General features: G+C 42.0%; 1 protein-coding gene across 5 annotated transcripts in view; it reads left to right on the forward strand.

The window, feature by feature from the left end:
* CAPN13 (calpain 13) overlaps positions 1–23,297 on the forward strand; it is an 81,509-nt gene extending 58,212 nt beyond the window's left edge. For 2 of the 5 annotated variants that reach the window (XM_079969238.1, XM_079969239.1), the window contains 10 exons: positions 1,780–1,836; positions 3,434–3,496; positions 5,632–5,689; positions 6,428–6,501; positions 9,442–9,510; positions 10,292–10,370; positions 13,122–13,238; positions 18,936–18,991; positions 22,234–22,287; positions 23,076–23,297. In XM_079969238.1, coding sequence (XP_079825364.1) covers positions 1,780–1,836; positions 3,434–3,496; positions 5,632–5,689; positions 6,428–6,501; positions 9,442–9,510; positions 10,292–10,370; positions 13,122–13,238; positions 18,936–18,991; positions 22,234–22,260 — 600 coding nt within the window. In that variant the 3' untranslated portion in view covers positions 22,261–22,287; positions 23,076–23,297. The other 3 variants (XR_013836865.1, XR_013836866.1, XR_013836867.1) reach the window with 3 other exon arrangements.
* Positions 23,298–23,361: the final 64 nt, after the last annotated feature.

Here is a 23,361-nt window from a genome sequence, read left to right on the forward strand (position 1 = left end):
GGAGGGCACAGCATCTTCTGTTTCCCCTGCTCCCTCCAAATGGCATATTTCATAAGGGTTTTAAACCCTGACAAAGCATGCAGTTGTGTGGGGGGAGGGGAACGGAGCACCCCCTTCTTCCCCTACCTCCATCCTGACCTTGATTTTATTCGTGGTTTAAAAACATTAGGTAAGGGCCCCAAATTCATTTGGGTCCAGTTGGCCCTTGGGTGGATCAGGGTCTATGTGAAGCATCAGATCAGGCCCTAGGTTGTGAGCGTCTAACTCAGGCATAGGCAAACTCTGGCCATCCAGATGTTTGGGACTACAATCCCCATCATCCCTGACCACTGGTCCTGTTAGCTAGGGATGATGGGAATTGTAGTCCCAAACATCTGGAGGGCCGGAGTTTGCCTATGCCTGGGCTAACTGAAATCTTACCCATTTACTCTGCTACAACTAATGGGCCATCAGGAGTGCCATCTTGGCCCTGCGACCGTGGGTGCCCAAGGCCATGGGTGCCATGTCCTGGTAGCAGAATATGTGGGTTCCTGGCCTCTTCATGGGTGCTCAGGCACCCAGGGCCCCAGGGAGTTGGCACCTATGTGGGCCATACTGTCATACCTTCCAACATGTACCAGAGGCAAATCAGGGCGTGTGTCTTTCGGGGCTGTGATCTCGCAGGAGTCAGGTGACACAGCCCCCCAAAATGGGATGTCCTGATTAAATCAGGACAGTTGAGGGGTATGTACTGTATACCTGGGAAACAGATTCTATGGCCCTGCAGATGTTGGTAAACTATACCTCCAATCATCTTCGACCATTTACCATCTGGAGGGCCACAAACATCTGGAGGGCCACAGGCTGAATGCCATGTATTTGAAGGCCCATCTGTGATACTCAATATCTAAGAAGAAAATATAACACTCTTAGCATTGTTGGGGTTGCTCTGAAAAACACAGTGTCTGGATCTTGCTAATGTCAAGGGACCTGCTCCAAATTTGTGTCAAGTATATTCAAATCTTTTTTTCCTCATCTTTGGAAGCATTTACACCCCCCTGAGAGAAAAATAGGTTAAAGAGCTGATTTAAGATCAACAGAAGAAAGTTTAAACTATGATTTGGTAGCTGTTTAAACTGCTTTACAGGGAGAATTCGCACTAGAAGTGGAGCAAGACTCTTCCAAAGAGCAGAATGTAGCAAAAGACAAGGATATGACGGCTGTGTTTGGACAATCATATCTTGGCTTAGAGAGCTGGGGTATAAGTGAGCCTTTTGGGTGTGCATGCAGCCCCTTCACCTCTTTCCTTCATGCAAACCAAGAAGTCTTCAGTTAAATGTAGTGTCCCATTTCATCCAAACCATGGAACCATAGAACAATGGTTAACAGCTTTGGAACAAGCCGGAATATTAAGTCATGGCCACAGTTCTTTAAACTCTGAAGTATTTAATATGTCAATACATGATCCTCTGAACATGGCCTTTAAGTCCCTTTGATTTCAGTGGGAGAAACATGCTCAAATTCCTTCAGTTGAAATCACAGGGTCTCATGTTCTTAACTTTGGGTACATCATGCCTATAATTTAGCTATTGAGGGCACCTCAGGGAACCATACCACCAAAATTGTTCTCATTGCCTTACAGCTCCCTTATCTGTCTTGAAGCAAAGCAAAATGACCCTCAAAGGACGATCACTTAAACTGTTTTCAGGTTCTCGTCGTACTAATTCTTAGTTGAATGTGCTGTTCTGCAAATCTCTATGACGGGCTGTTTAAGATAAAAAATTTGAATTCCTTTTGCAGCACAATCCTATGTACTCAGAAGTAGGTCCCAATAAGGAAGCTGGAACTTACCGTCAGGTCAGTGGGTATAAAATTGTAATCTAAAGCGTCTAAAGATGGGATGAAATGTGGCACAACAAATACAGGGGAGGGTGTTGTGAACTCGGCATGTGGAAAGACAGTCACAAACATGGCTACTAAGCAATCACATATCTGTTCACAATGTGCTGAACTCTCAGTGAGTCCACTCTACTCATGTTCTCAACATCCCAATTAACTTATTTACATTGGTTAAACTGGGTGATTAATCTAATTTAGGTGAAGCAAAGGAAACTACCATATACTGCATCAAGCAACTGGCTCCATCTGGGCATCTTTGTGTAGGGAGATGGCACCAAAATGTCCCACTCCACCAAGCCCCCAAATTGCAATGAACCACCACTGGAAGTCCTCAGCCATCCCCATGGCCTGGCTTCAAAGCCCCTTATACCCCCATTTTATGAGCACAAAGGGGAGGAAGGGGAACCTACACAACATGGCACCCACACAACTGCTTGGCAGGATGGCTGCAGAGAACACACAGTCCTTCTAGGATGAGGGTTCAGGACAACCCGAGGAAGGGGAAAGACTCTTCTGCCCAGGGCATGCAGCAAGGGAAACAAAAAAACACATTGGCGGCAGCAGCCTCCAGTGGCTTGCTGGCCTTGCCATTGTGGTGCCCTGCAGATGCTTTGGACTACAATTCCCATCAGCCTTATCCAGTATGGCCAAAGGGAGTTGTGGTCCAAAATGTCTGAAAGATACTAGATTGGTGAAAGCTGGCACAGGCTGGGAAGCAGGAGTGTTCCATTGTCGATGGGGGCATGGCCTTGAAGGGGCACAGGATATAGCATAAGTATGCCCCTCCCCTGTACCACCCATAAAATGCCCCAATCTGTGCTGAGTCAATATGCCAGTGAGGTGTTGAACTGGTGTCGTGTGTGTGTGTGTTTTGTGTGTGTGTGTGGTAACAGCATGTCTCGTGCTCCACAGGCATGTCAGGGCTTCCATCAAACGCTACAGCCCCTCAGCCAGTGGAAAGCATTCTGCCCTAAGTCTACCAGCTTTGATAGTTCCCAATCTTATCCTTTTTGTCTCATTTCGTCTTTTGTTTTGCTCCATAAACCTGGCACATTCTGCCAGTGAAAGACTGCCAATTGTAGTCATCCTTGGGGCTTTTGTTTCTGAAGCCTTGCTGTTGCGCAAAACCTTCATAAAATAACACCAATTTCTCTTTCTCTGCTCCCTGTCTGATTAATACTACAGAGCAACCTTCTCTGTCCTCTGCCCACGCCAGAGCTTGCACATGCAAATTATTTGTGGTTAATCTGAGTTTAGATATAGGAGGGATGTAGTTTACATTTGCCAGAATTAACATGGGGCCACAGGGGGGAATTTAGTGAATTCAGATAATAAAGGAGGGATAATTGACAATCCGAGAACAGAGTTCTGTTGTATCACATTCCTTCCCGCTTTCGTACTTTTGAGGAGGTGACTGAATCTCCTTTTGTGCAAATGTTGCTAACTCTAAATTGCCTGAAACATCTGTGGGTCGTTTGAATAAAAATAAGATGCTGTCTCATGCCGACTGATTTTTGTGACTGATTTTGTACGCACACACTTCCCTTTGATCTAGGTTGTGCCCAAGTGGAATCAAGACAACTCCTATGAAAACATCTTCCTAAGATATGCTAATCAGGTACGTTGAATGGGGAAGGGGAAAAAATTGTCTGCATCAACATGGCATGTAGAATTGGGAAATAAAAGTCTCCCGTCTTGCTCTTTATTCAGCTTTAGCAAATGCAGATCTCAGGTGGGTTTCTCAAAACTCTATTGATTTGCCAGCTGCTGTAACAAATAGGGCAAGGAACCCGGCTAAAACATAATAGATGGCTGGGGGCTGATTGCTTGAGGGGAGAAAGGTGTTCCTTAAACAAGCAATTAGCAGTAACCCTTGGCTACAAATATATGTGGGTATGTATATCATATTTTACTGTGATCAGAATTACTTCCAGTTTGCACTTGCTGCGTTTGGAAAGCAGACATCAGTCAATGTTTGGGTAATTGATTCCCATTCTTTCTGAGCTGAGCTGCATGTGTTCACAGGAGATGCTCTTAATGGCTTAATAAACTGTTATAAAGGACTCCTTGACTTAGTCAAGAGAAAAATTTGCTGCCAAAAGCCTCTGCACAATAGACCTCTCACAGCTAATAGTTATATCAATGCATAAAAGGTGAAAATGACACTGCCTGCTGCGAATAATGCGCAAGGTTTGTCTCCGGGAGCAGCGAGGGCAACGAAGGAAGTTTCTCCATGGTTCGTGAGTCAAGCAACTCCAAGCTGCAGGAGCAATAGGCCAGATTCTCAGCTCTTTTTACGCCATGGTGTTATGGCAGCATTGCAAAGGCACAACTCCATGCGATCTCATCTGCGGATACCAAAAGAACAGTGCAAAGCATTATATTTTCTTAGAACAGGGATGGAGAACCTGCGGCCTCTCATAGCTTGTATTGATCTCTCAGTGTCCCAGTATGGCCAATATTATTTACTTTGTACTATTTATTAGATTTCTATACCGTCCTTTGTCGAAAGATCTCAGGGCAGTCCACAAGATAAATAAGCAATAGGCAAATGGGAGTTGTAGTCCAATGAACATCTTGATCGCCACAACCCCAGAAGCTGCCTGCAGCTAGTGCAAAATGTGACAGCTCAATTGTTCCCTTTGGGCTGGTATATTACCATCGTATTACGGCACTTCTGAAAAGAATTTCACTGGTATCCCATTAGTTACTGGACTAGGTTCAAGTTGCTGGTAGGTAAAAGGTAAAGGTACCCCTGCCCGTACGGGCCAGTCTTGACAGACTCTGGGGTTGTGCGCCCATCTCACTTAAGAGGCCAGGGGCCAGCGCTGTCCGGAGACACTTCCGGGTCACGTGGCCAGCGTGACATCGCTGCTCTGGCAAGCCAGAGCCGCACACGGAAACGCCGTTTACCTTCCCGCTGGTAAGCGGTCCCTATTTATCTACTTGCACCCGGAGGTGCTTTCGAACTGCTAGGTTGGCAGGCGCTGGGACCGAGCAGCGGGAGCGCACCCCGCCGCAGGGATTCGAACCGCCGACCTTTCGATCGGCAAGCCCTAGGCGCTGAGACTTTAACCCACAGCGCCACCTGCGTCCCTTCCTCAAGTTGCTGGTATTGGTGTACAAAGCCCTATGCAGCTTAGGGTTAGGACACCTAAAAGATTGCTTCGTTCCCTACTTTCTGCAAGGGAGTACATCCTGCACAATACTGGAATCAGGCCCTTTGGAACTCTTTCCTGTTGTATATCAGACAGGCAAGTGCCTTCTCTCTTGTCTTTGGGGCACTTGCCATTTCTCTTTCAACAAACCTAAAACATTGAAAATATTTGGTATCTGTCTTGGATTTGAATCCATTTTGTGTCTGTTGTTTAAAATAGTTTTTTTTTTAAAAAAAATGCAACTGTTTTAAATAGGTTGTTCTATTGTAACTTGCTTTCATGGGATGCCTCCTGGGAAGTCATTCATAAATGAAATAAATAATAAGAATACTTCCCACCTCCACCCCACTCCCCAAATCTCAGAAGCTGCTGGGAATTATCTAAGAATAAAAATTAAAGCAGAATCAAGCCATTTTTGGTAGAGGTAATGTAAGTGCTCGGCAGCCTTGGGAATGAAGAATCACTACCAAGAATGGGTCAGGTTGCCCAGAAAAACCTCTCAGTTCTATATCTATGAAGAAACAGTTTGTTGTTGTTTTAAAAAATATACAACTTTTGTAGCATTTGTAAGCCCTTCTCATATGTTCTTTATTAGGCCTCCTACTTGGATGCCTCACAGCTGCAAGGAATTCTGAATGAAATAATCCAGAAAGGTAAAATTCATTGCTGGTAGCCAACTAATTTCTTCAAGTTCTTTTTTCTTCTGCCTTGTATCCTGAACAGTTGCTAAAACACACACAAAGAGGGACATATTTTGAATGTGCAGGAATGTGAATGTGCATATTTTGAAGTCGCATTCAAATCGTCGCATTCAGGCATTAGTTTGTAATTGGGTTAAAAACTGTGGTGTCGAATGTGCATAGTGTAGGATAACTTGCAAACATTCTCCGTTTGGAGGGAGAAGGAGGCCTTTGGAGAGGCAGTAGTCCAAACACACTTGTTCTTCAATCAACCTTTTCTTTTTCTTTTTTACACACAGGAATAACCATAGACACATAATTTTCTTAACAAACGATAAAACATAAATTGGTCTTAACACTAAAGACCCAATCTCCCGCCTATCCCATATTTCAATTTCATATTACTTATTGCCAATACACACTTTTATCATAATTAAACTTTTTCTTAATTCTTATATATTCTTTGCAACTATTACTGAAGTTCCTCGAATGCTGCAACAGAGTTTAAATCAACCTTAAACACTCCAAGGCCCAGTCCTTTTCCAATTGCCCCTCTGGTATATTTTGCAAAATGTGACTTGTGAAACAGCATGCAGTAGTGGCACTTTGACTCCAAATTCCATGGGTTACAAGTGGACCGTTTCATGCCTGCCTCGTCCCCTAACCTCCTTATTCTTTGTCCCTGTTGCTTTCTGATTTATCCGTTTATAGATCTAATGGCCAGTCGGGGAAGCGGAGATGGATTCAGCTTCGATTCGTGCAGGAGCCTTTTAGCTCTGATGGATGTATCTTTTCAACAAATGCAATAAACCTTCCTTATGCTGCCCTTCCCTGCTTTGAGTTATGGCTGTGCTTCCCATTGCAGGAGCCCCGCAAGTAAATATTTGCCATGAGATCTGCCCACTGCATATGCAGGGAATCTATAAGTGGCCAAACTCTTCCCTCTAAGGTCCCCTTTTTGATTAAATGTCAGATAGGAAAGACAAGATCAAAACAACCTTCTCCTGAAACACCTGAAATGTTGCCTGCTTCTGTAAATCACTTTCTATCAGGACCTAGATACAGTCCAATCTTCCATCCAAGAAGACTTTATGTTGCGTAGAAAAGCCTAACTATCTGACTACATTTCATGCCCAGACTTGTTCCGATGTCTAGGAGAAAGGGAAGGCAAATGTGATAGAATTTATGCTCACGCCAAAGATCCCTTTTGTTCTACATTTCCAATGTTGTCTTGTTAACAGTAAAATCGCTGCGTGAACTATCTAAATAGAAGACGCAGGTAACACAGGATGAATAATAGCTATAGTTCACCAGATTGTCAATACCATCACAACCATCGCCTGAAAAACCAAACAAAAAACTGTGAAGCGTGTTTCTCTTTTACATTTGCCTGACTTTGAATAAGTTGCCTATTAGAACTGGTCACCATAGCTGCCTATTTCCTTTTGGGGCGAGGAGTAAGCAATAAAGCACATTGTTAATCTAGTGTGGGCTCTCACAGCCAAAGTACCAGTTCAAATATCAGGTACGACAGCCCTTTCCAGACTGTTGCATTTCTGCGTATGAATCAGAAGAAGGGAACTTGCATGCTTGAACATTCTCCCATGTTAAAAAAAAGCAACAACCTGCAAATGGAAAGCAAACATGCCAGACAGAATCTAGCCCAGTCTTTTCCTGATGTGCTAGATTTCTGAGTGCAGTGAGGAATTCATCATACTTTTGGTGTGCATTTCTTCTAATAAGCACATTTTCCCCATATTTGCCTAATATCTTGCAATTTTTAATATGTATTTTTGTATTCATTTTTCAGTTGGAGAACTGCATTGCAAAATTTGGACAGGTGTGCATTCCAAAGGAAGGGCAAAATTCAATTCACATATTGTTTTGAGAAGTGCTAATTAGATACTTTTGCATTAAGATGCAAATGGGACCAAATTTCTCCTCCATCCCTAGACAATGATGAAAGTCTTTTCTGTGGAACCTGAGAGGGGTTTGAGGGGAGAGAAATCCAAATAATCAAGGGACTGTGCCCTTTTTGTGTTTCTAAATTTGTGGTTTTCAATTTCCCATTTCTCTCTATTGGGGTATGACAAGGCCCAAAGGGCATTAATGCAGTGTTTGAAAGATGTTCTGTTCCAAAGTAATTGCGACAATTATTTATTTCTGTAAATAATTTTTAATATTCCACTATCTTTCATGTTCAGATCCCTTAATATTTTGAACACTTGATGCATAGAGAACTAAAGATTGCCTTTAAACCAACTTGTTTGAATCTGTCTCCCCTGATAGACCAGACTTGGAATGCTAAGGTCTGTTTATGTATTTAATTAGCAGTGGAAGATCTTACACATTTTTAAATGGAGTGTGGAATATATATGGAGATACAAGCTAAAAACATGTCCCCATTATTGTTAAAATTTAGAAGGAGATTCAACCATAGGAAATGAATGTATTTACTGCCTAAGCAAAGCAGGTGTTTCACATTCAGGAGGCAAAAATTATTGTAGCAAATTTTTTAAAAAAATTGCTTGTGCTAGATTTTGACAGCAAAAACAATACAGAATCTTGTGGCACCTTAAAGACTAACAAACGTAATCTGGTATAAGCTTTTGTGGAACCCATTCCACCACATCAGTTACATGAAATTTTATCCTGAGTTATAGGGTAGTATACATGATTTGAGGGATTGCAAAAGGTGAATCCAGAATAGTCTCTGTGCAAAATAATAGACAAAAGAATTGACACCATCTGACTTCAGAAATGACAATATTCCAAAGCAAATCGGGGAACAAAGGCTTCTACAATATTTTGTAAGTTACTCTAAAGTGGCCATTCTGAAGCAAAGGAACCTCAAACTTCAAATGAAATCATCATGTGAATTACAATGAATCATATATGTGAATTGGCTTACCAATGCCAGGATACCTGTGTCATCAAAAACTGTTTTGTGAACTACCACAAAATTTAGGTACAGCGGTACCTCGGTTTAAGAACAGTTCTGTTTATGAACGATTTGGTTTATGAACTCCGCAAAACCAGAAGTAGTGTCCCTCAGTCTAAGAACAGAATCCGACGGGGGAAGGGCACCGGTGGCGGGAGGTCTCATTAGGGAAAGCGCGTCTTAGTTTAAGAATGGTTTTGGTTTAAGAACAGACTTCAGAAATGGATTAAGTTTGTAAACCGAGGTACCACTGTATTTTTCTGCATTTGTTTTCCCCCTAACCTCAATTTTTACACCCTGCAAAGAACAAAACATTAGAGTATATACCTATAACTCAGGATAGCACTTTATACATCGGATGAAGTGGGACTGTATTTTCTTAGTCTTTGAGGTTTTTGAAATTTAATGGATTTTAGTAATGATGTGCTTGTGACATTTCTCAGCAGCCTGCAAATGCAAATTGAGCATGTCAGACAGGTTCTAATACTGCTTTTTCCTGATGTGTCCTATGTCTGTGTGCGGGGAGGATTTCTTATTTTTTAATATAGGAAACTCTCAAATATGCCACCCACCCCATCTGTCATCTGATTTGGGACGATTCCGAAAGTGCACTACAGCACCATTATTTCTGCTCAAGCCAGGCAAGACGTAAAGCTTAGAGAGGCAAATCATAGATACTAATGTTTTGATCGTTTCCCCACTCTGGGCCACCAGCCAGTGCACAAGTTGATCTGTTAACCTGCAACACAATCAAAATGTATTTAAAACTTGACCACATCTACAGGCCAGTAATAATGGAAGACTCACGCTGCAAGAGTTTGAAAAGCTTTGGCGAAATCTCTATAAGTATAAGGTATGACTGAACTGTATGAATCCAAACTCTCAGCTGCTTCCCTTTTCTTTCTTCTGTCCTTTTCCTGTTTTCTTCCTTTTCGTACTTTTTAAATAGTTAATGATCTCATTTTCCCGAGAAGAGAGGTTTTTACCCTATAATAACGTGAAACCCTCACTGCACTGTGCCACGCTGTTCTAAATGGATTTATAAACAATTTTTGTAGTTCTGACCTTATCAAACTTTGCATACAACTGAGTTGCCTCTAGTACTGAGCTTCACTTATGCCCAAACCACTTATGTACTGTTGGGTTTCTTTTATTTTTAAAAATGCCCAAATCACTATGTGTAATATACAAAATTATTTTATAAAACAACACCACACATTTATAAAAGAGCCAAGGTCCATGTTGTACTATATTTGTGCAACATAGTTTATATTAGTATATACGAGCATTTTGTATGTATCTGTTTATGTGCCGGTTACGCTTGTGAACTTTGTATATGCCTATAGAATCTGTGTATAATGCATACATGTGTAATATTATAGATAAGATATTGTGTGTAATAATGGATATAATATGTGAGACTTTCTCATAGCTTTAACTGAAGAGGGGCAGGCGGAAACTCACATCTGATAAGGATTAAGAAATGAGATGGGAATGGGGGGGGGGACCCTATGTGTATAAGCTCAACATCAAGATTTTCAGAAAATTTCATCCCTAGCTATTCATATGGCAGTGACTGAATCGATATGCTAGCCATGTCCTAAAATATTATCTTGGGTTTAAATATTCTCCAGGACATTTTTGAAAGAGAAGATGAAAATAATTCTGGATTCCTATATATTTCCAATTTGAGAAGAGTAACAGAGCAAGAAGGTATGCTGACAAATTCTGAATGTATTTTCAGTTAAGGCCAATTTAAGTTTTGAAATCTGATACATCTTTGTGGAAACGTTTCTGAAACAGAAATATAGCCGGTGAAGCTTTTCTCCTAATATGGAGATTAGGAATGGGAAAAGTTTCACCTACTAAATTGGGGTGTGTGTCAGGTTGCCGTGACAGGTGTAGTTCATTTATTTATTTATTTTAAAATAGCAAACAAACCCTGGTCACAAGCCCTGGAAGAGACAAGAATGGGGAAGATAGGCTAGAGACCTTACTATCATGAATTCCAATTCTGGCGCCTTCTGCAGAATGTTGAATATTGTTTCTTTCATGAAGTCAGAATCCATTGAGTTCGCAATGACATCTGCTGAACAATCCTGGAATTGCAACCAAGCCTCCAACCTTAACCCTTAGCTTCCCCAGTTCCTGATGTTTTTCAGCAGAGTCCTTTGGTGGGTAGATTTATATGTGCCAGGGTTACCAGATGTCCCCGTTTCCTGGGGACAGTCCCTGGATTTGCGAATAAGTCCCTGGACAAATTCCATCCCCGGAATGTCCCCAGATTTCATCTAATGTCCCCGGGAAATGCAGCAGCGGCAGTCTCAGCAGCCTGGAGCTGTTGGCTCTGGCTGGCTTCAGGAGATGCTCGGAAGTCCCCATTTGATGGTGGTGCAGGGGCTGTAAGATGCAGCTTCTGGGCTGCCTCCACCTTCCCTGACCCCAGCAACTAAGCTGTGAAGGGAGGCTTCACGCTGCCTATCAGAGCTTGCGTGCAAGCAGAAGGGGGCAGGGATCTCTCAGTTAAGCAACAGGAAGCCTCCCTTCCCAGCTGAGGGATCCCTGCCCCCTCCTGCTTGCAAGCAAGTAGGAATGGGATTGGGGCTGTTCCGATGGGAAGAGAGGCATTGTGCTGCCTGAGAGATTCCTGCCCCCTCCTGCTTGCACGCAAATAGCAGTTGGGATGGGGCTGCTCCGAAAGGCAGTGTGAAGCCTCACTTCCCAGCTGAGGGATCCCCGCCCTCTCCTGCTTGCACACAAGTAGGAATGGGATTGGGGCTGCTCTGATGGGAAGGGAGGCATCGCGCTGCCCGAGCCTTGCTGCCGCTGCCGCTCTCAGCCCTCCTTCTCCGCCTTCCATGCCTGACCCACCGCGCACCGCTTCCCCACCACCACCAAAGAACCAACAACTCGGGCTGCCCAGGCTCATGGAGAAAGGAGATAGAAGCCTGGGAGGAAGGGGAAACGTGGCGGTTGAGTGAAAGGCGGCAGCTGCCCCTCTGCCACCGCCATCACTGCAGCATCAGCGTCCCGAACATAGGACAGTGGTACCTCAGGTTAAGTGCTTAATTCTTTCCAGAGGTCCGTTCTTAACCTGAAACTGTTCTTAACCTGAAGCACCACTTTAGCTAATGGGGCCTCCTGCTGCCGCTGTGCCGCCGGAGCACGATTTCTGTTCTCATCCTGAAGCAAAGTTCTTAACCCAAGATATTATTTCTGGGTTAGCGGAGTCTGTAACCTGAAGCGTATGTAACCTGAAGCATATGTAACCCAAGGTACCACTGTAATTAATTAATTAATTAAAGTGCCCCCAGATTCATTGAAAAAAACCTGGTAACCTTAATATATGCAATCCATCACACTGCACAGAGGAAGCTACAATCCAATAACACTGCCTTAGTGACGAGCATTTAGATTTTTAGATAGCTTCTTAAGCTGCATTATGCCCTTAACATGTTAATTCTTTTTCCCCTCCCCTGGGTGGGGAGTGAAAAGAAAGTGTGATCAAATGACAGATGCAAACTTAAGTGAGATTGCTCAGAAGGAGAAAGGGAGAGGAGAGGAGAGGGGGAGTTAGGTGGCCTCTAGAGACTGCTATGATTCCTGGTGCGCAATTGGAGTGGGGGCAGATGCTCTCAATGCCGCTATCTGGAATTTATCACTAATGTGCCGCATAAAGGAAGGTGCGAGGAAGGTATGGTGATAATAAAGGCAATAAAGTGTAACACAGGGAGGAAAATTGCATGCTGTGCAGTCCTTGAAGGCAAACAGCAAACAGTACAGGCACTGAACAGAAGAAAGGGAGGCGTGTGTGTCTTTGTAAGTAGTATGAATATAAATATGGCAAAGTCAGCTTCTTTTGCCCCAAGAGCAGAATTCGGGGGAAAGCATAGCCCTCTTTAAGATGTGCGGCTTCTTCCTGTACTTTACAAGTCAGTAGATTCTAGATTCCTTTGAAGAGGTTCCTTTAACCCTATAAACCCTATAAATCCTGCATCTAATTACTGATATGCCGAAGTCAAATGAATTGGAAACATTTGTTTCCGGGCCAAGGATTATATCATTCATTTCTCTCTCTTCCCCTTTGCCTTCTAAGCAGACAGGAGAGAAAATACTAAGCTGCAGTTTAGCACCCCAGGGATTCCTGTTGCCATTGTGAGCCCTCCTAAGGTCCTGTTCCTAAGGCTGCATCCTATTCCTGGTTACCTGGAAATCAGTGAGGCAGAGAAGACATTCCTGCAAGTGTGCTGTAAAGCCGTGACTCTTGTTCACCCACACAATGCTCTTTCCAGATTCTGGGCTGTTTTATAAACTTTTTTCTTATATATATATATAAAGGAAGTGGCCCTGATTGGAATGTTTGAGGAAGTCGACAACACTCCATTGGTGAACATTACTGGACAATGTTTCCTTTTTAAATATATTATAATCTCTTCCTTTGCCTACTCCTGTTGCTGTTTGCAGGTCTGTTCATCGATGACACAACCCTCCAGCTGATGACCGTGCGATACGGTGACTCCTTGATGAGGATAAACTTTCCTGATTTTGTGTGCTGCATGGTTCGTCTTGAGACCATGGCAAGTAAGTTACACACAACGGATGTTCGTAAAAACATTTCCTTAGTTGCTAATACGTTTTAAGGATTTTCACTTGATGCGGTAGTTTGGCATCCATTGTTGGAGAAGTGACTCACTGACTGAATGTTCTGAGGATCAGAAAATGCACTTTGGCCTATAGGCTTCCACAGTCTCTGACCATCAGTCATGCTGCCTGGGGCTGAGGGCAGGTGGAGTCCAACAATAATTGGAATGTAGATTTAAACAGAGCGATGACACTAAATATTATTGTTGTAAAATAGAGCATAATTCAAGCAATGGAATACTCCATCCAATCCAACTCCATTCCCTAAAACATGTTGTGAAGTATAAGCTCTTATTATTTGTGTGAACGTGTGTGTGTTTTGAGGAACTGCCTCACGGTGTGTTGGTTTGCCTGCCTGCCTGCCTGCCTGCAATAGATAGGCAAAGCACCTGAATGTCTGACTTCAAATCAGCTATTTCTATTATTTTATTTATTTTTAAAGTAGGAATAAATCCAAGGATGGAAACATCCAATGCAGAGAGTAACCTTCACACATTTGTTTTCTAGCTTTGACCCAGCTCTAGGCATGCATAAACAATATGTTAAGTGTGACATTTGTGTAAGGATGTTGATGAGATGTGCATTTGATTGCACATCCAGTTCAAAGGGACACAGCACAAATGAATGCACATCTGAAAAGCGCATCTGTCATATGCCAACAATTTCAAATAAAGGAAGTATCATGTATGCCTTCTTATACACCTGGAGCTTCTTAGCTGGTTTGCAATTACCAAACACCAAACTTCCCTTCCCTTCCTTCTCTTCCAATAAAGAGGCAAAATAAGGGGAGATGGTGACATGAAGACATATGAAAGCTGCACGAAGACCTATATTAAAAGGTTCTCTTAGTCTGAAGTGTGAGGTTGGAAGGTGCCTAGGGAAATTCACATGGACAATTTGCATATTGCTAAAGAAACAAGCCACTGCCTGGAAAGCGGCTTGTCTCTCTGGAAAGGGAACATGCAGGAGCAAAGCAAATGCTCAAGCTGTGTGAGTGATCTTTGCCGTTGACTGGATTTTACCAGATACCTCTGGAAATCCAATGAGAAAAATCTCCAAGCTTGATTGGCAGAAACATTTAAAAATAAGAAATCAAACTGCAGGACACTGTTCATTTTCTTTTAAAAAGTTTTATTAAAACTTTTCACATTGCAATTAACCCCCCCCTCGATTCTAAGCAAAAAACAGTAGAAAAGAGAAAAGAAGAAAAGAAAAGTGCTAGAAGAGTACAGGGTCCTCTCTTACAGATATAGCCTAACTTTTATCCCATACAGAGAAAGATGCACCCTCTCAACTCTCACCTGGGAACATTTGCCTCTTCCCTCAGCCTCTCACCCTGGGAGATTTCCCCTTCCCTGCCAGGACACAGGACATTTCCAAGATAGAAGATGCTAAAATTTAATACAATCCCAACTTAAATTATACACGTTTGATAAAAGCATCTTGCATTGTCGGTGGAGGAATAAAACATAACTTCTTTAAAAGTTTATTGGAAGAGAGACTTCCGGGTTAGCGCCTCCGGCAATGGCGGAGTTCCTCTGATCGGGAGGAACTGGCTCCGTGGAATTTAGGGTCTGGCTGCCACGGCGAAGGCGGAGACCCACTAAAAATCACAGGCAGGAGAAGCCTGTGAATGTGGGATTCGGCTGGCACCTTTTGCGCCTCCCCTACTCGCGGGGAGACCCGATTTTGGGTATCTGGAGCAATGTGGGGTGAGCGGCGCGGTGCTTCGAATTGACTGCTTCTTTCATGGAGTGAAGCCGCATTGCTGTTGCCGGAGAGCGCTGACTTTTTCCTGTGGACAATTTGATTCTAAACAACTACCCGTGAGTAGAACGGAAAATTGGATTTTTAAACGTCTTAATTTGGCACTGAAACGGGAAGTCCCCCTTTTGTAAATAGATTGAAGCAAAGAATTTGCAAGCTAAAGTCTTGGAAAGTCCTATGTAAAGGATTAAACTTCCAATGGCTAAAATCATTAAACCCCCCTTGGAGACAGGAGAAGAGGGGGGAAATTTTGGATTGCGTAAGCCTGCAGAAGAGAGTGAAGAAAGTTGGATCACCACCGCTCTGAACCTGGAAATGGACTGCTAGTAAGACTGACATTTTTGGGAAAGTTCATTGACTGTGACAGTTAGTTAAATAAGAGAAATACATTGTTTCATTGTCTCCTGCGTTTAAAAAGGAGTAAAAGTAGCTGAAAATTGAAACTAATTTTACTGCTTGAACTGTGCTTAAAAGGATTGATACAAACAGAAATCGTTTCCCTCTAGAGGGAGCCTTTGAAATTGTTATAAGAGTTGGGCTGGTGGAATCTCCAGCTGCAAGAGAAAACCGTGAGATTGACCTTGGATTGCTTGAGAATGTCGACAGAAAAAGCCTTAGTGATTGCACTATGCAAGATAAGTGAGTCATTGGAACAGCTCCATAAAAAGATGAACGTGATGAATATTAAAATTGATATTTTGGGACAAAAAGCAACTAATTTGGGACAAAAAGTGAACATCTACACAGAAACTATTCAGGAACCGATACAGGAATCTACTTTGACATGCCAAATGGTGGAGAAAGCGAGGGAGAAAGTTGTGGTTGTTGAACCTAAAGTAATACAAGTGGAGAGGGAGAGAGCCCCAGCCTTACAGAGGCAACTTGATGATTACAAGTTGTTGCCCTCTATGATTGAATTCAGAGAAAGTCAGATTGGAACCCTGCTTGGACTGGAGAAGGAAAGTTGGATAGATCACCTCATGCAGGGATTTACTGACCTTTGGGATCTGGACCTGGGTCAGGAGGAAATTGGAGTTGTGGGGACCTGCAGATTTGGAGGGACTTTGAAACACGTCCTGAAATATCTTTTGGATTTTAGTTTTAACCACGGAGATGTGGATGACATGTCGAGAAGGAATAAAAACATTGTTAGGTTGGAGCTCCCTCGAGACCTACTCTTCAGCATCAAAGAAAGGAAATTAAGAACAAGATCAGCAGAAGACAAAGTAAAGTGTATGTAAAAATGTGAAGAAGACTTGCAGAAGGGACCTGGAAAAGAGTTAAGAGCCTCGGACAAAAGAGCACCATATGGAATTGACGGAAATGACTGGCAGACCAAAAGACCAGGGAGAAGAGACGGTGGAAGAAGATTGGAAAAAGTTTAAAGTTTATTTATAGAAATATGGTAAAATTAATGAGTGTTTGAAAAATGTTGGAATTAAATTATATGGCCTTAGTAGAAGTGTTATAAGGAGTTAAGCATAAAGAAGTATTATAGTATTAATGGAAAATAAAGTTAAAATAAGTTGATATTTATATGACAGATGGAAAGGATTTGCTGAAACAATTAATAGAAGTGGAATACAAAAAGGGAGGTGAGAGGAAGTTGATGAAACAAGGGAATGAAAGATAAGGCATTGAAATGGTATGATGTATGTTTTTAAATTGTTTTTGTTCTGTTTTGTTTAGTTTAATGCGTTAATGTTGTGTGGTGTATTGTCTATATATTGTATTGTATTGTTTTTTCTTCTTTTTTTCTCCTTTTCTTTTTCTTCTTGTTTGTAAGGTTTATTTTTTTTTAATAATAATATTTATTAAATTTTTGTATAACCAATAAAAAAACATACATAATAACAAAATATTTTCCATTATCCACATTTCATTCTCCACTTTGGACTTCCTCACATCTCTGGTTCCTGCTTTCTAAACATAGATTTTACCAGCAAATTATTAACTTAATTTAATTCATATAATATAATTTTCCAATATTTAATATCTCAAATTTTGGGATTTAAGGTTTGTAAGGTTTAAAAGTAATAAATATTATTTTAAAAAAAGTTATTGGAAGAGAAATCACAAGTCCAAGTATAAGAACCTGTGGGGGGTTGGAGTTGGGGGGAAATCCACCGATAATCTTTCTATTTTTATTTTACTGAAAGTTTAAAAACATATTATGCATTTCTTCAAACACCTGAAAGCGCTGCCAGTGGGATTTACTCAGGAGATGATTACTGATAAATGGAAATAAAGGGCAGCACATCGATAATACGAATTGATGACAGATAGTTAAATAAATAAATTAAGAGGCTTGTTAGACCATTATTCATGTTCCCTGGAAATCCACTGTAATAACACCTAAATCAAAAGTGTCTCCCCCTTGATAACTTGCTGTAAAATGGAGGTGGAGATTAAATCGCAGTTAAGACCATAACATTAATGTACCGTTTTCTCTGAGAATACTAGGTCTCCTAAGCCTGCAGTTTAGCTAGAGGCAGGAAAAGGATGCTTACTATATTCCTGCAAAGGCTGAATGTCCTTTTTTTAGTCCATCTTCCGTATCGCCTTCTAGCTCACTGTGACTATTAGAAAGCCACAAACAAGGCCAGCTGCTCCTTTTTCTATGCTCCCCACCCCCTTTCTCACAAAGGATGTTGCAAGCAGAATTTATTTCTGCAGCACGCATAAGTGGACATTACTTTACACAAAACGCTAGCAAAGAGAGCATGTGGCATTCATACACAGCAGTGCTTTGTTTTGTTTTTTTGAGATACTGGGTACTTTGCACAACACGCGCATTTGTCTATCTCCTTTGACACAGTGGCCCGGTTCAGACATCGGTTTAAATGATGATTTATTGAAACAAAATCAAAATCAAGCCATGGTTTCGGATCCTAGCTTTCTTCAATAAGCCATAATTTAAACTAATGACACATCCTGGTTTGGACATAACAGCAAACTCTGCTTTTTTTAAAAAAAAAAAACCAGGTGAATGTTTCCATTCTCCTCCTCGTGGGTGAACTTGAGAAAGGGGGAGGGGACACACACAAGCCCAATGCTGGTATGAATCCCAGTTCTGGGTAGTGAAAGTGCTGGTGCACTCTGGGTCCTGATTGTAGGCTTCTCATGGGCTTCTGGCTGCCACTGCAGGAGCAAAATGCTGGACTAGATGTGCAATTCAGTAGGCTCTTCTTATGCTTTCATGGCTTGCCAAGACTCATTTGCCACTAAACTATGATTTAGCATCATGCATGAACTTGGCCAATGTCTCTGAGAAACAGCGGTTTCTGTTCATTTCGGTGGTGCCTGAACACACCTGTGGCTCCATTAGGGTCGGAGTCCAGGGCCCAACTCCAGGGCCCTACAGCCAGCCGCTCCCCCTCTCCCCACAAAAAGCAAGTACCTGAAGAGACAGATGGTGGAGGCAGGCATGACGGGAGCCTCCACAGCACAGCGGGCCCACCTAAATGAGAAAGAGAGAAAGAATGTCTGTGAAAGACAGGGCTGGATTAACCATTAAGCAAAATAAGCACTCACCATATGGTGTAGCTGAAAAAAAGGCTCCCACAATAACAGACTCTCCAAGTGTCCCTATTTTCCAGAGACAGTCCCGGTTTTACAGAAGCCGTCCCAGTTTCTGATTTGATCCCGGAATTTCCCACTTTTCCTTAGGACACCCCTGTTTTCATTGGAGAAATGTTGGAGGGTATGGAGTTATGCAACTGCATAACCAAGAGGCAGCCCTAGATAGGCAAGTTTTTTAAATGTTTTATTGTGGTTTTATATATGCTAGAAGCTACCACTTTTTCCCCATATAGTTTTACAAACTATTCTATTTTCTTGCAAATTGAAGTTTTGTTTTGTTCTCTCTAGAGGCATTTCGCAATTTATCTGCAGATGGGAGAGGAATCTATTTCACTGAAGATCAGGCAAGTGGTGCTTAATTCCATTTTCCTCTTTTCCGTTATTGTTCGTAGTAGGTTGTTTTTATCCTTGGAAACCAAATGCCTTTCCTTCTCAAATGAGATTGAAACAGGTTTATTAAAAAAAAGGGGGGGGAGAGAAAAAAAGAGAGCATGAAACACAAAACTTAAACTGGAATAGGCATTCATAGCAGATTTTGAATGCATATTTCATTGTGTCTGGAGGTATGGATTCACATTTCAGGATTTGCCAATTTAGAAAGAACTATTCATATCAGCAAGTCCATTAAAGGAAGGCAAAAGGGGGCTTAGCAACAGATTTTTATTCTCTCTTCGGTACTTAATACTTCAGGATTGAGGTTTTTCAAATGCAGAACATGATGCTTTGATGAGGTTGCTCAAGAGTGGAATTCTCACTCCAAAGTAATACCTCTAGATATCTCTGTACGTTTATACTTTAAGGAACAAATGAGAGAGATTTAATGTATTTTTAATCTCTGTTGGAAGCCACCCAGAGTGGCTGGGGAAACCCAGCCACATGGGCTGGGTACAAATACTAAAATAATAAAAGAAGTAGAAGTAGAAGTAGAAGTAGAAGAAGAAAGATTTAAAATAAATAAAAAATCACCATATCTGGTGAATTCAGCATTGAGGGAGAAAATTGCGTTTTCAGTGTGAATGTTGCATCTTACAAGCCACCAAAGATGTTCTACAAAGACATGTCAATGCAATTCACTGTCAATAAACAAACAAAAGCCCCCAAATCTTTGACTAACGGTGGCCAGTGTGGTGGGGCAGAGTTTACCTTCCAACACCAGCCACTGGATGGGGCTAGAATGGGTCAGGGTGGAAACGAGTTGAGGTTGTGTGGATGCACCAACCTCAGCACTGGATTGGCTCTGCCAGGATATTCACACAACTCCAACCTCAGCACTGCCCTGCTCTCACAGCTGGGGAGGGGAGGCTTAAACCTCAGCTTAACAATCAGAAAGAAGGTCTGGCTCATTAAACAGCAAAATAAAACTGAAAAGGTCACGTCCAACAGACTTAAATAGATGTGTTAATCCATTTAGAACACCGTCTACTGACATTTTAGCTGTCTAAAGAATAGCGCTGAAGAATCATAAATCACACACTGTTTATTTAGATCCAGATTATTCTATGGTTCTTTATATGTGGTGGAAATATTATTTTGACATAGGTTTTGTTTATAGACTTATCTGTTTTAGTTATTGCATTACAGAGTTTTTATATTCTGGATTTTTGTTTCTTCCCATCTTTTTTACTATAAGGTTCAGCTCAATTTTTATATAATAAAATTGTATTAACACATTTATGGGCAGCACAGATACTAGTTTTTGTGTATGCATAGTCTGATTATTAAGCTTATTTAAGTCTGTTAACTTCCTTTTGTTCATTTATTTGTTTTACGTTAAAGCTCTTCTCCTCAGCACCGATGCTAATCACATTGCCATTACTGTAATTACTGTAACCAGCTCACTGACCTGGTATAGCCAACTTCTAGCCTCCCCTGTAGCAGCCGGTCCAGTCCACAAGCGCATGTGATTACAGTGCTAGACGTGACTATTTTGAGTGTGGAGGAAAACCATCTCAAGCGTGGCAAGGAGGGGAAAATGTGCATCATTAAGGTTTCAATGACAGCCTCAGGAAAGTCACAGGCTATTGAACTAACGTTGGGCGCTGGCTCAGCAGTCTCTATGCCACCTGATTCAATCTACTTTCATTACTTAAGAAATGCACCATTTACTGAACTACAGTTGGGCTGTTACTTGGGAAAATGGGTTCCTGTGTGCAACTACCTGCTTCACATGTAACGTTTGGTATGTGCTGTATACCTGCAGAGATTCACGTTGCCCCTAAATGCCCTCTTAACCTTGGCAGAGATTTATTTCCTGCAATTAACCTCAAGGGTGTTAAGAAGCACTTTGGTTCCCCTCAATCACAAAATTGTTGTTGTTTAGTCGTTTAGTCGTGTCCGACTCTTCGTGACCCCATGGACCAGAGCACGCTAGGCACTCCTGTCTTCCACTGCCTCCCGCAGTTTGGTCAAACTCATGCTGGTAGCTTCAAGAACACTATCGAACCATCTCGTCCTCTGTCGTCCCCTTCTCCTTGTGCCCTCCATCTTTCCCAACATCGCCCTGGTCTTTTCCAGGGAGTCTTCTCTTCCCATGAGGTGGCCAAAGTATTGGAGCCTCAGCTTCACGATCTGTCCTTCCAGTGAGCACCCAGGGCTGATTTCCTTAAGAAGGGATCGGTTTGATCTTCTTGCAGTCCACGGGACTAGTCATTTTTTTAAAAAAACCTTTTAATTTTCATTGAATTTTTTTAATGCAACAAAATGAGCATCCAGAGCAACTGTGTACAGAGTCTGAGTTTCATGGCCATGTAAAAGCAATACTCATAAGACTGAAACGTTGACAATGGATGCGTTTCAACGGGAATTAAACAAGAGTAAGGTCACAGCCACACCATTGGTGAAATGTAATGTAGTACAAAGAAGATGGTTTCCCCAGTACATGCATTTCTGCTTGCCAGAGAAAACACTCTCCCCCCACCCCCATTCTGGGGGTTCTCCTGATCCTACAGATGATTTGTGAGGTGTACATGGTGGAAGAGGGGGAGGGGAGAAGAAGAAACCCTAGAGATCCACAGGTTCCCCATCCCTGCTGTGTGATATTTGACAATACATGTGAATTTGTCCACAAAGTTAAAATGCAACATGTGACAGCTCATCGTCTATTGCTGCCACCATTTCAGGAACCTTGTCCAAAAAAAGGTCCCCTGCTAGCTGCATAATACTAGAGAGTGGTCTCCATTTGGTATTGCTACCTATAATTTCTTAATGCCTGTTTTTGATAGACCTGCTTGAGCAGCAATTAGTGTCTCTTAACAGAGGGAAATACAATATTGCCTTTAATCAACAGAGCTTGAAGCACTGTTGGTGCGAGATGTGGTCGTCTAGAATTATTACAGGAAATCAAGTCAGCAGTTATGAGGGGGGGAAATCAGATAATGGCAGAAAAGTAAGACCGAAGAGGGAAATGGTCTCACAAATAACAGGACTGAGGGGAACCGTTTCCACCACCACTTTTGAAAAATCAATTTCTGCTTTAGAATAAAAATATGCTGACATTTTATGCAGCCCTATTTTTCTTGCTACATTTTACTGTGAATTTATAAATGCATTGATTTCCCCCTCTCTTGTGTCCTTCCCTTTCTCCTAGTGGATGACGATGACAATGTACTGCTAAGCAAGTGACAATGCTCTATAAATGCTGGTAAGCATTTAAACAAATGCTGTTATATATAAAGTTTCCCTTCCAAAACCTCTTTCTCAAAGGCTTTAATATCAAACAGTGTATTGGGGAAGTACACTTTTTGCAGAATTCAGTCTGTTAAATAAGAAGTCCTAGCATGGAAAGTGCATTTCCTGATGCCCCTGCTCACTTTCTTTGGTTGGCTGTTCGAAATGCATGCTACAAGTTGCTGAAAATATAAATCGCCACCTTCACCACATCCTCCACCAACAAGAAGCTCACTTAATATGGAGACCCGTTATGTTCTTACCCCTTTGATGGAAGCCCCAGATCAGAGGCCAGGGTTGTTGCCATCATTTCCCCTTTCCGGACAAGGTGCCATCCCAGTACACTTGGAGCGAGGGCGAGTCACGTAGAATATGCACATGTAAATAAGTTGCCATTGTTGTAGACAATTAAGGTGAAGAGCATTCATAGCAAGATTCTAGTCTATGATGGGAGTCAAATGGGTGGATGGAAGGAAATCTGCTGCATAGGCCATTCTCAACGGATTCCTCCGAGATCCCTACTCAGCAGTGCTACTTGATTCAAGTTGCCACCCTGTGCACACTTACCCAGGAATAAGTGCTACTGAACGAAATGGAATACATATATTTCCAAACAAAACATGCCTGGGATTGTGCTACCCACTGTTAATGAACCCTCTCCATAATGCGGCCTGATCCTTTCATTGAGAATGAAAATCAGGAGGGACTCTTGTGTACACTTCAGGTGTTTATATGCTGTTCTTTTTCTTTTTCTTTTTCAAGCTGAAGAGGTGTGAAGAATGACAAATGAAGAATGACAAGTGAAGTGGCCGTGTTGTCATTGCAGCCTCTCTACGATGGCGGAGTAGCAGAGGGAGTAGCCACTCTTGAAACTATGGAGCACATCCAAATGTACTGCAGCGGTTAAACTGCTGGAATCAACCAGCTGATGAGGGATGTAGTTTTCCTGCTCTTTTTTAAAATAAAGTTTTTCTATTGGTTTTATACATTTTAACTTTAACCATTTCAAACATTAAAATAAAAGGTTCTTTCGAACCTTCGGACCTCC

This window comes from Podarcis cretensis, assembly GCF_951804945.1.
Source record: "Podarcis cretensis genome assembly, chromosome: 3".
Classification (NCBI taxonomy): Eukaryota; Metazoa; Chordata; class Lepidosauria; order Squamata; family Lacertidae; genus Podarcis; species Podarcis cretensis.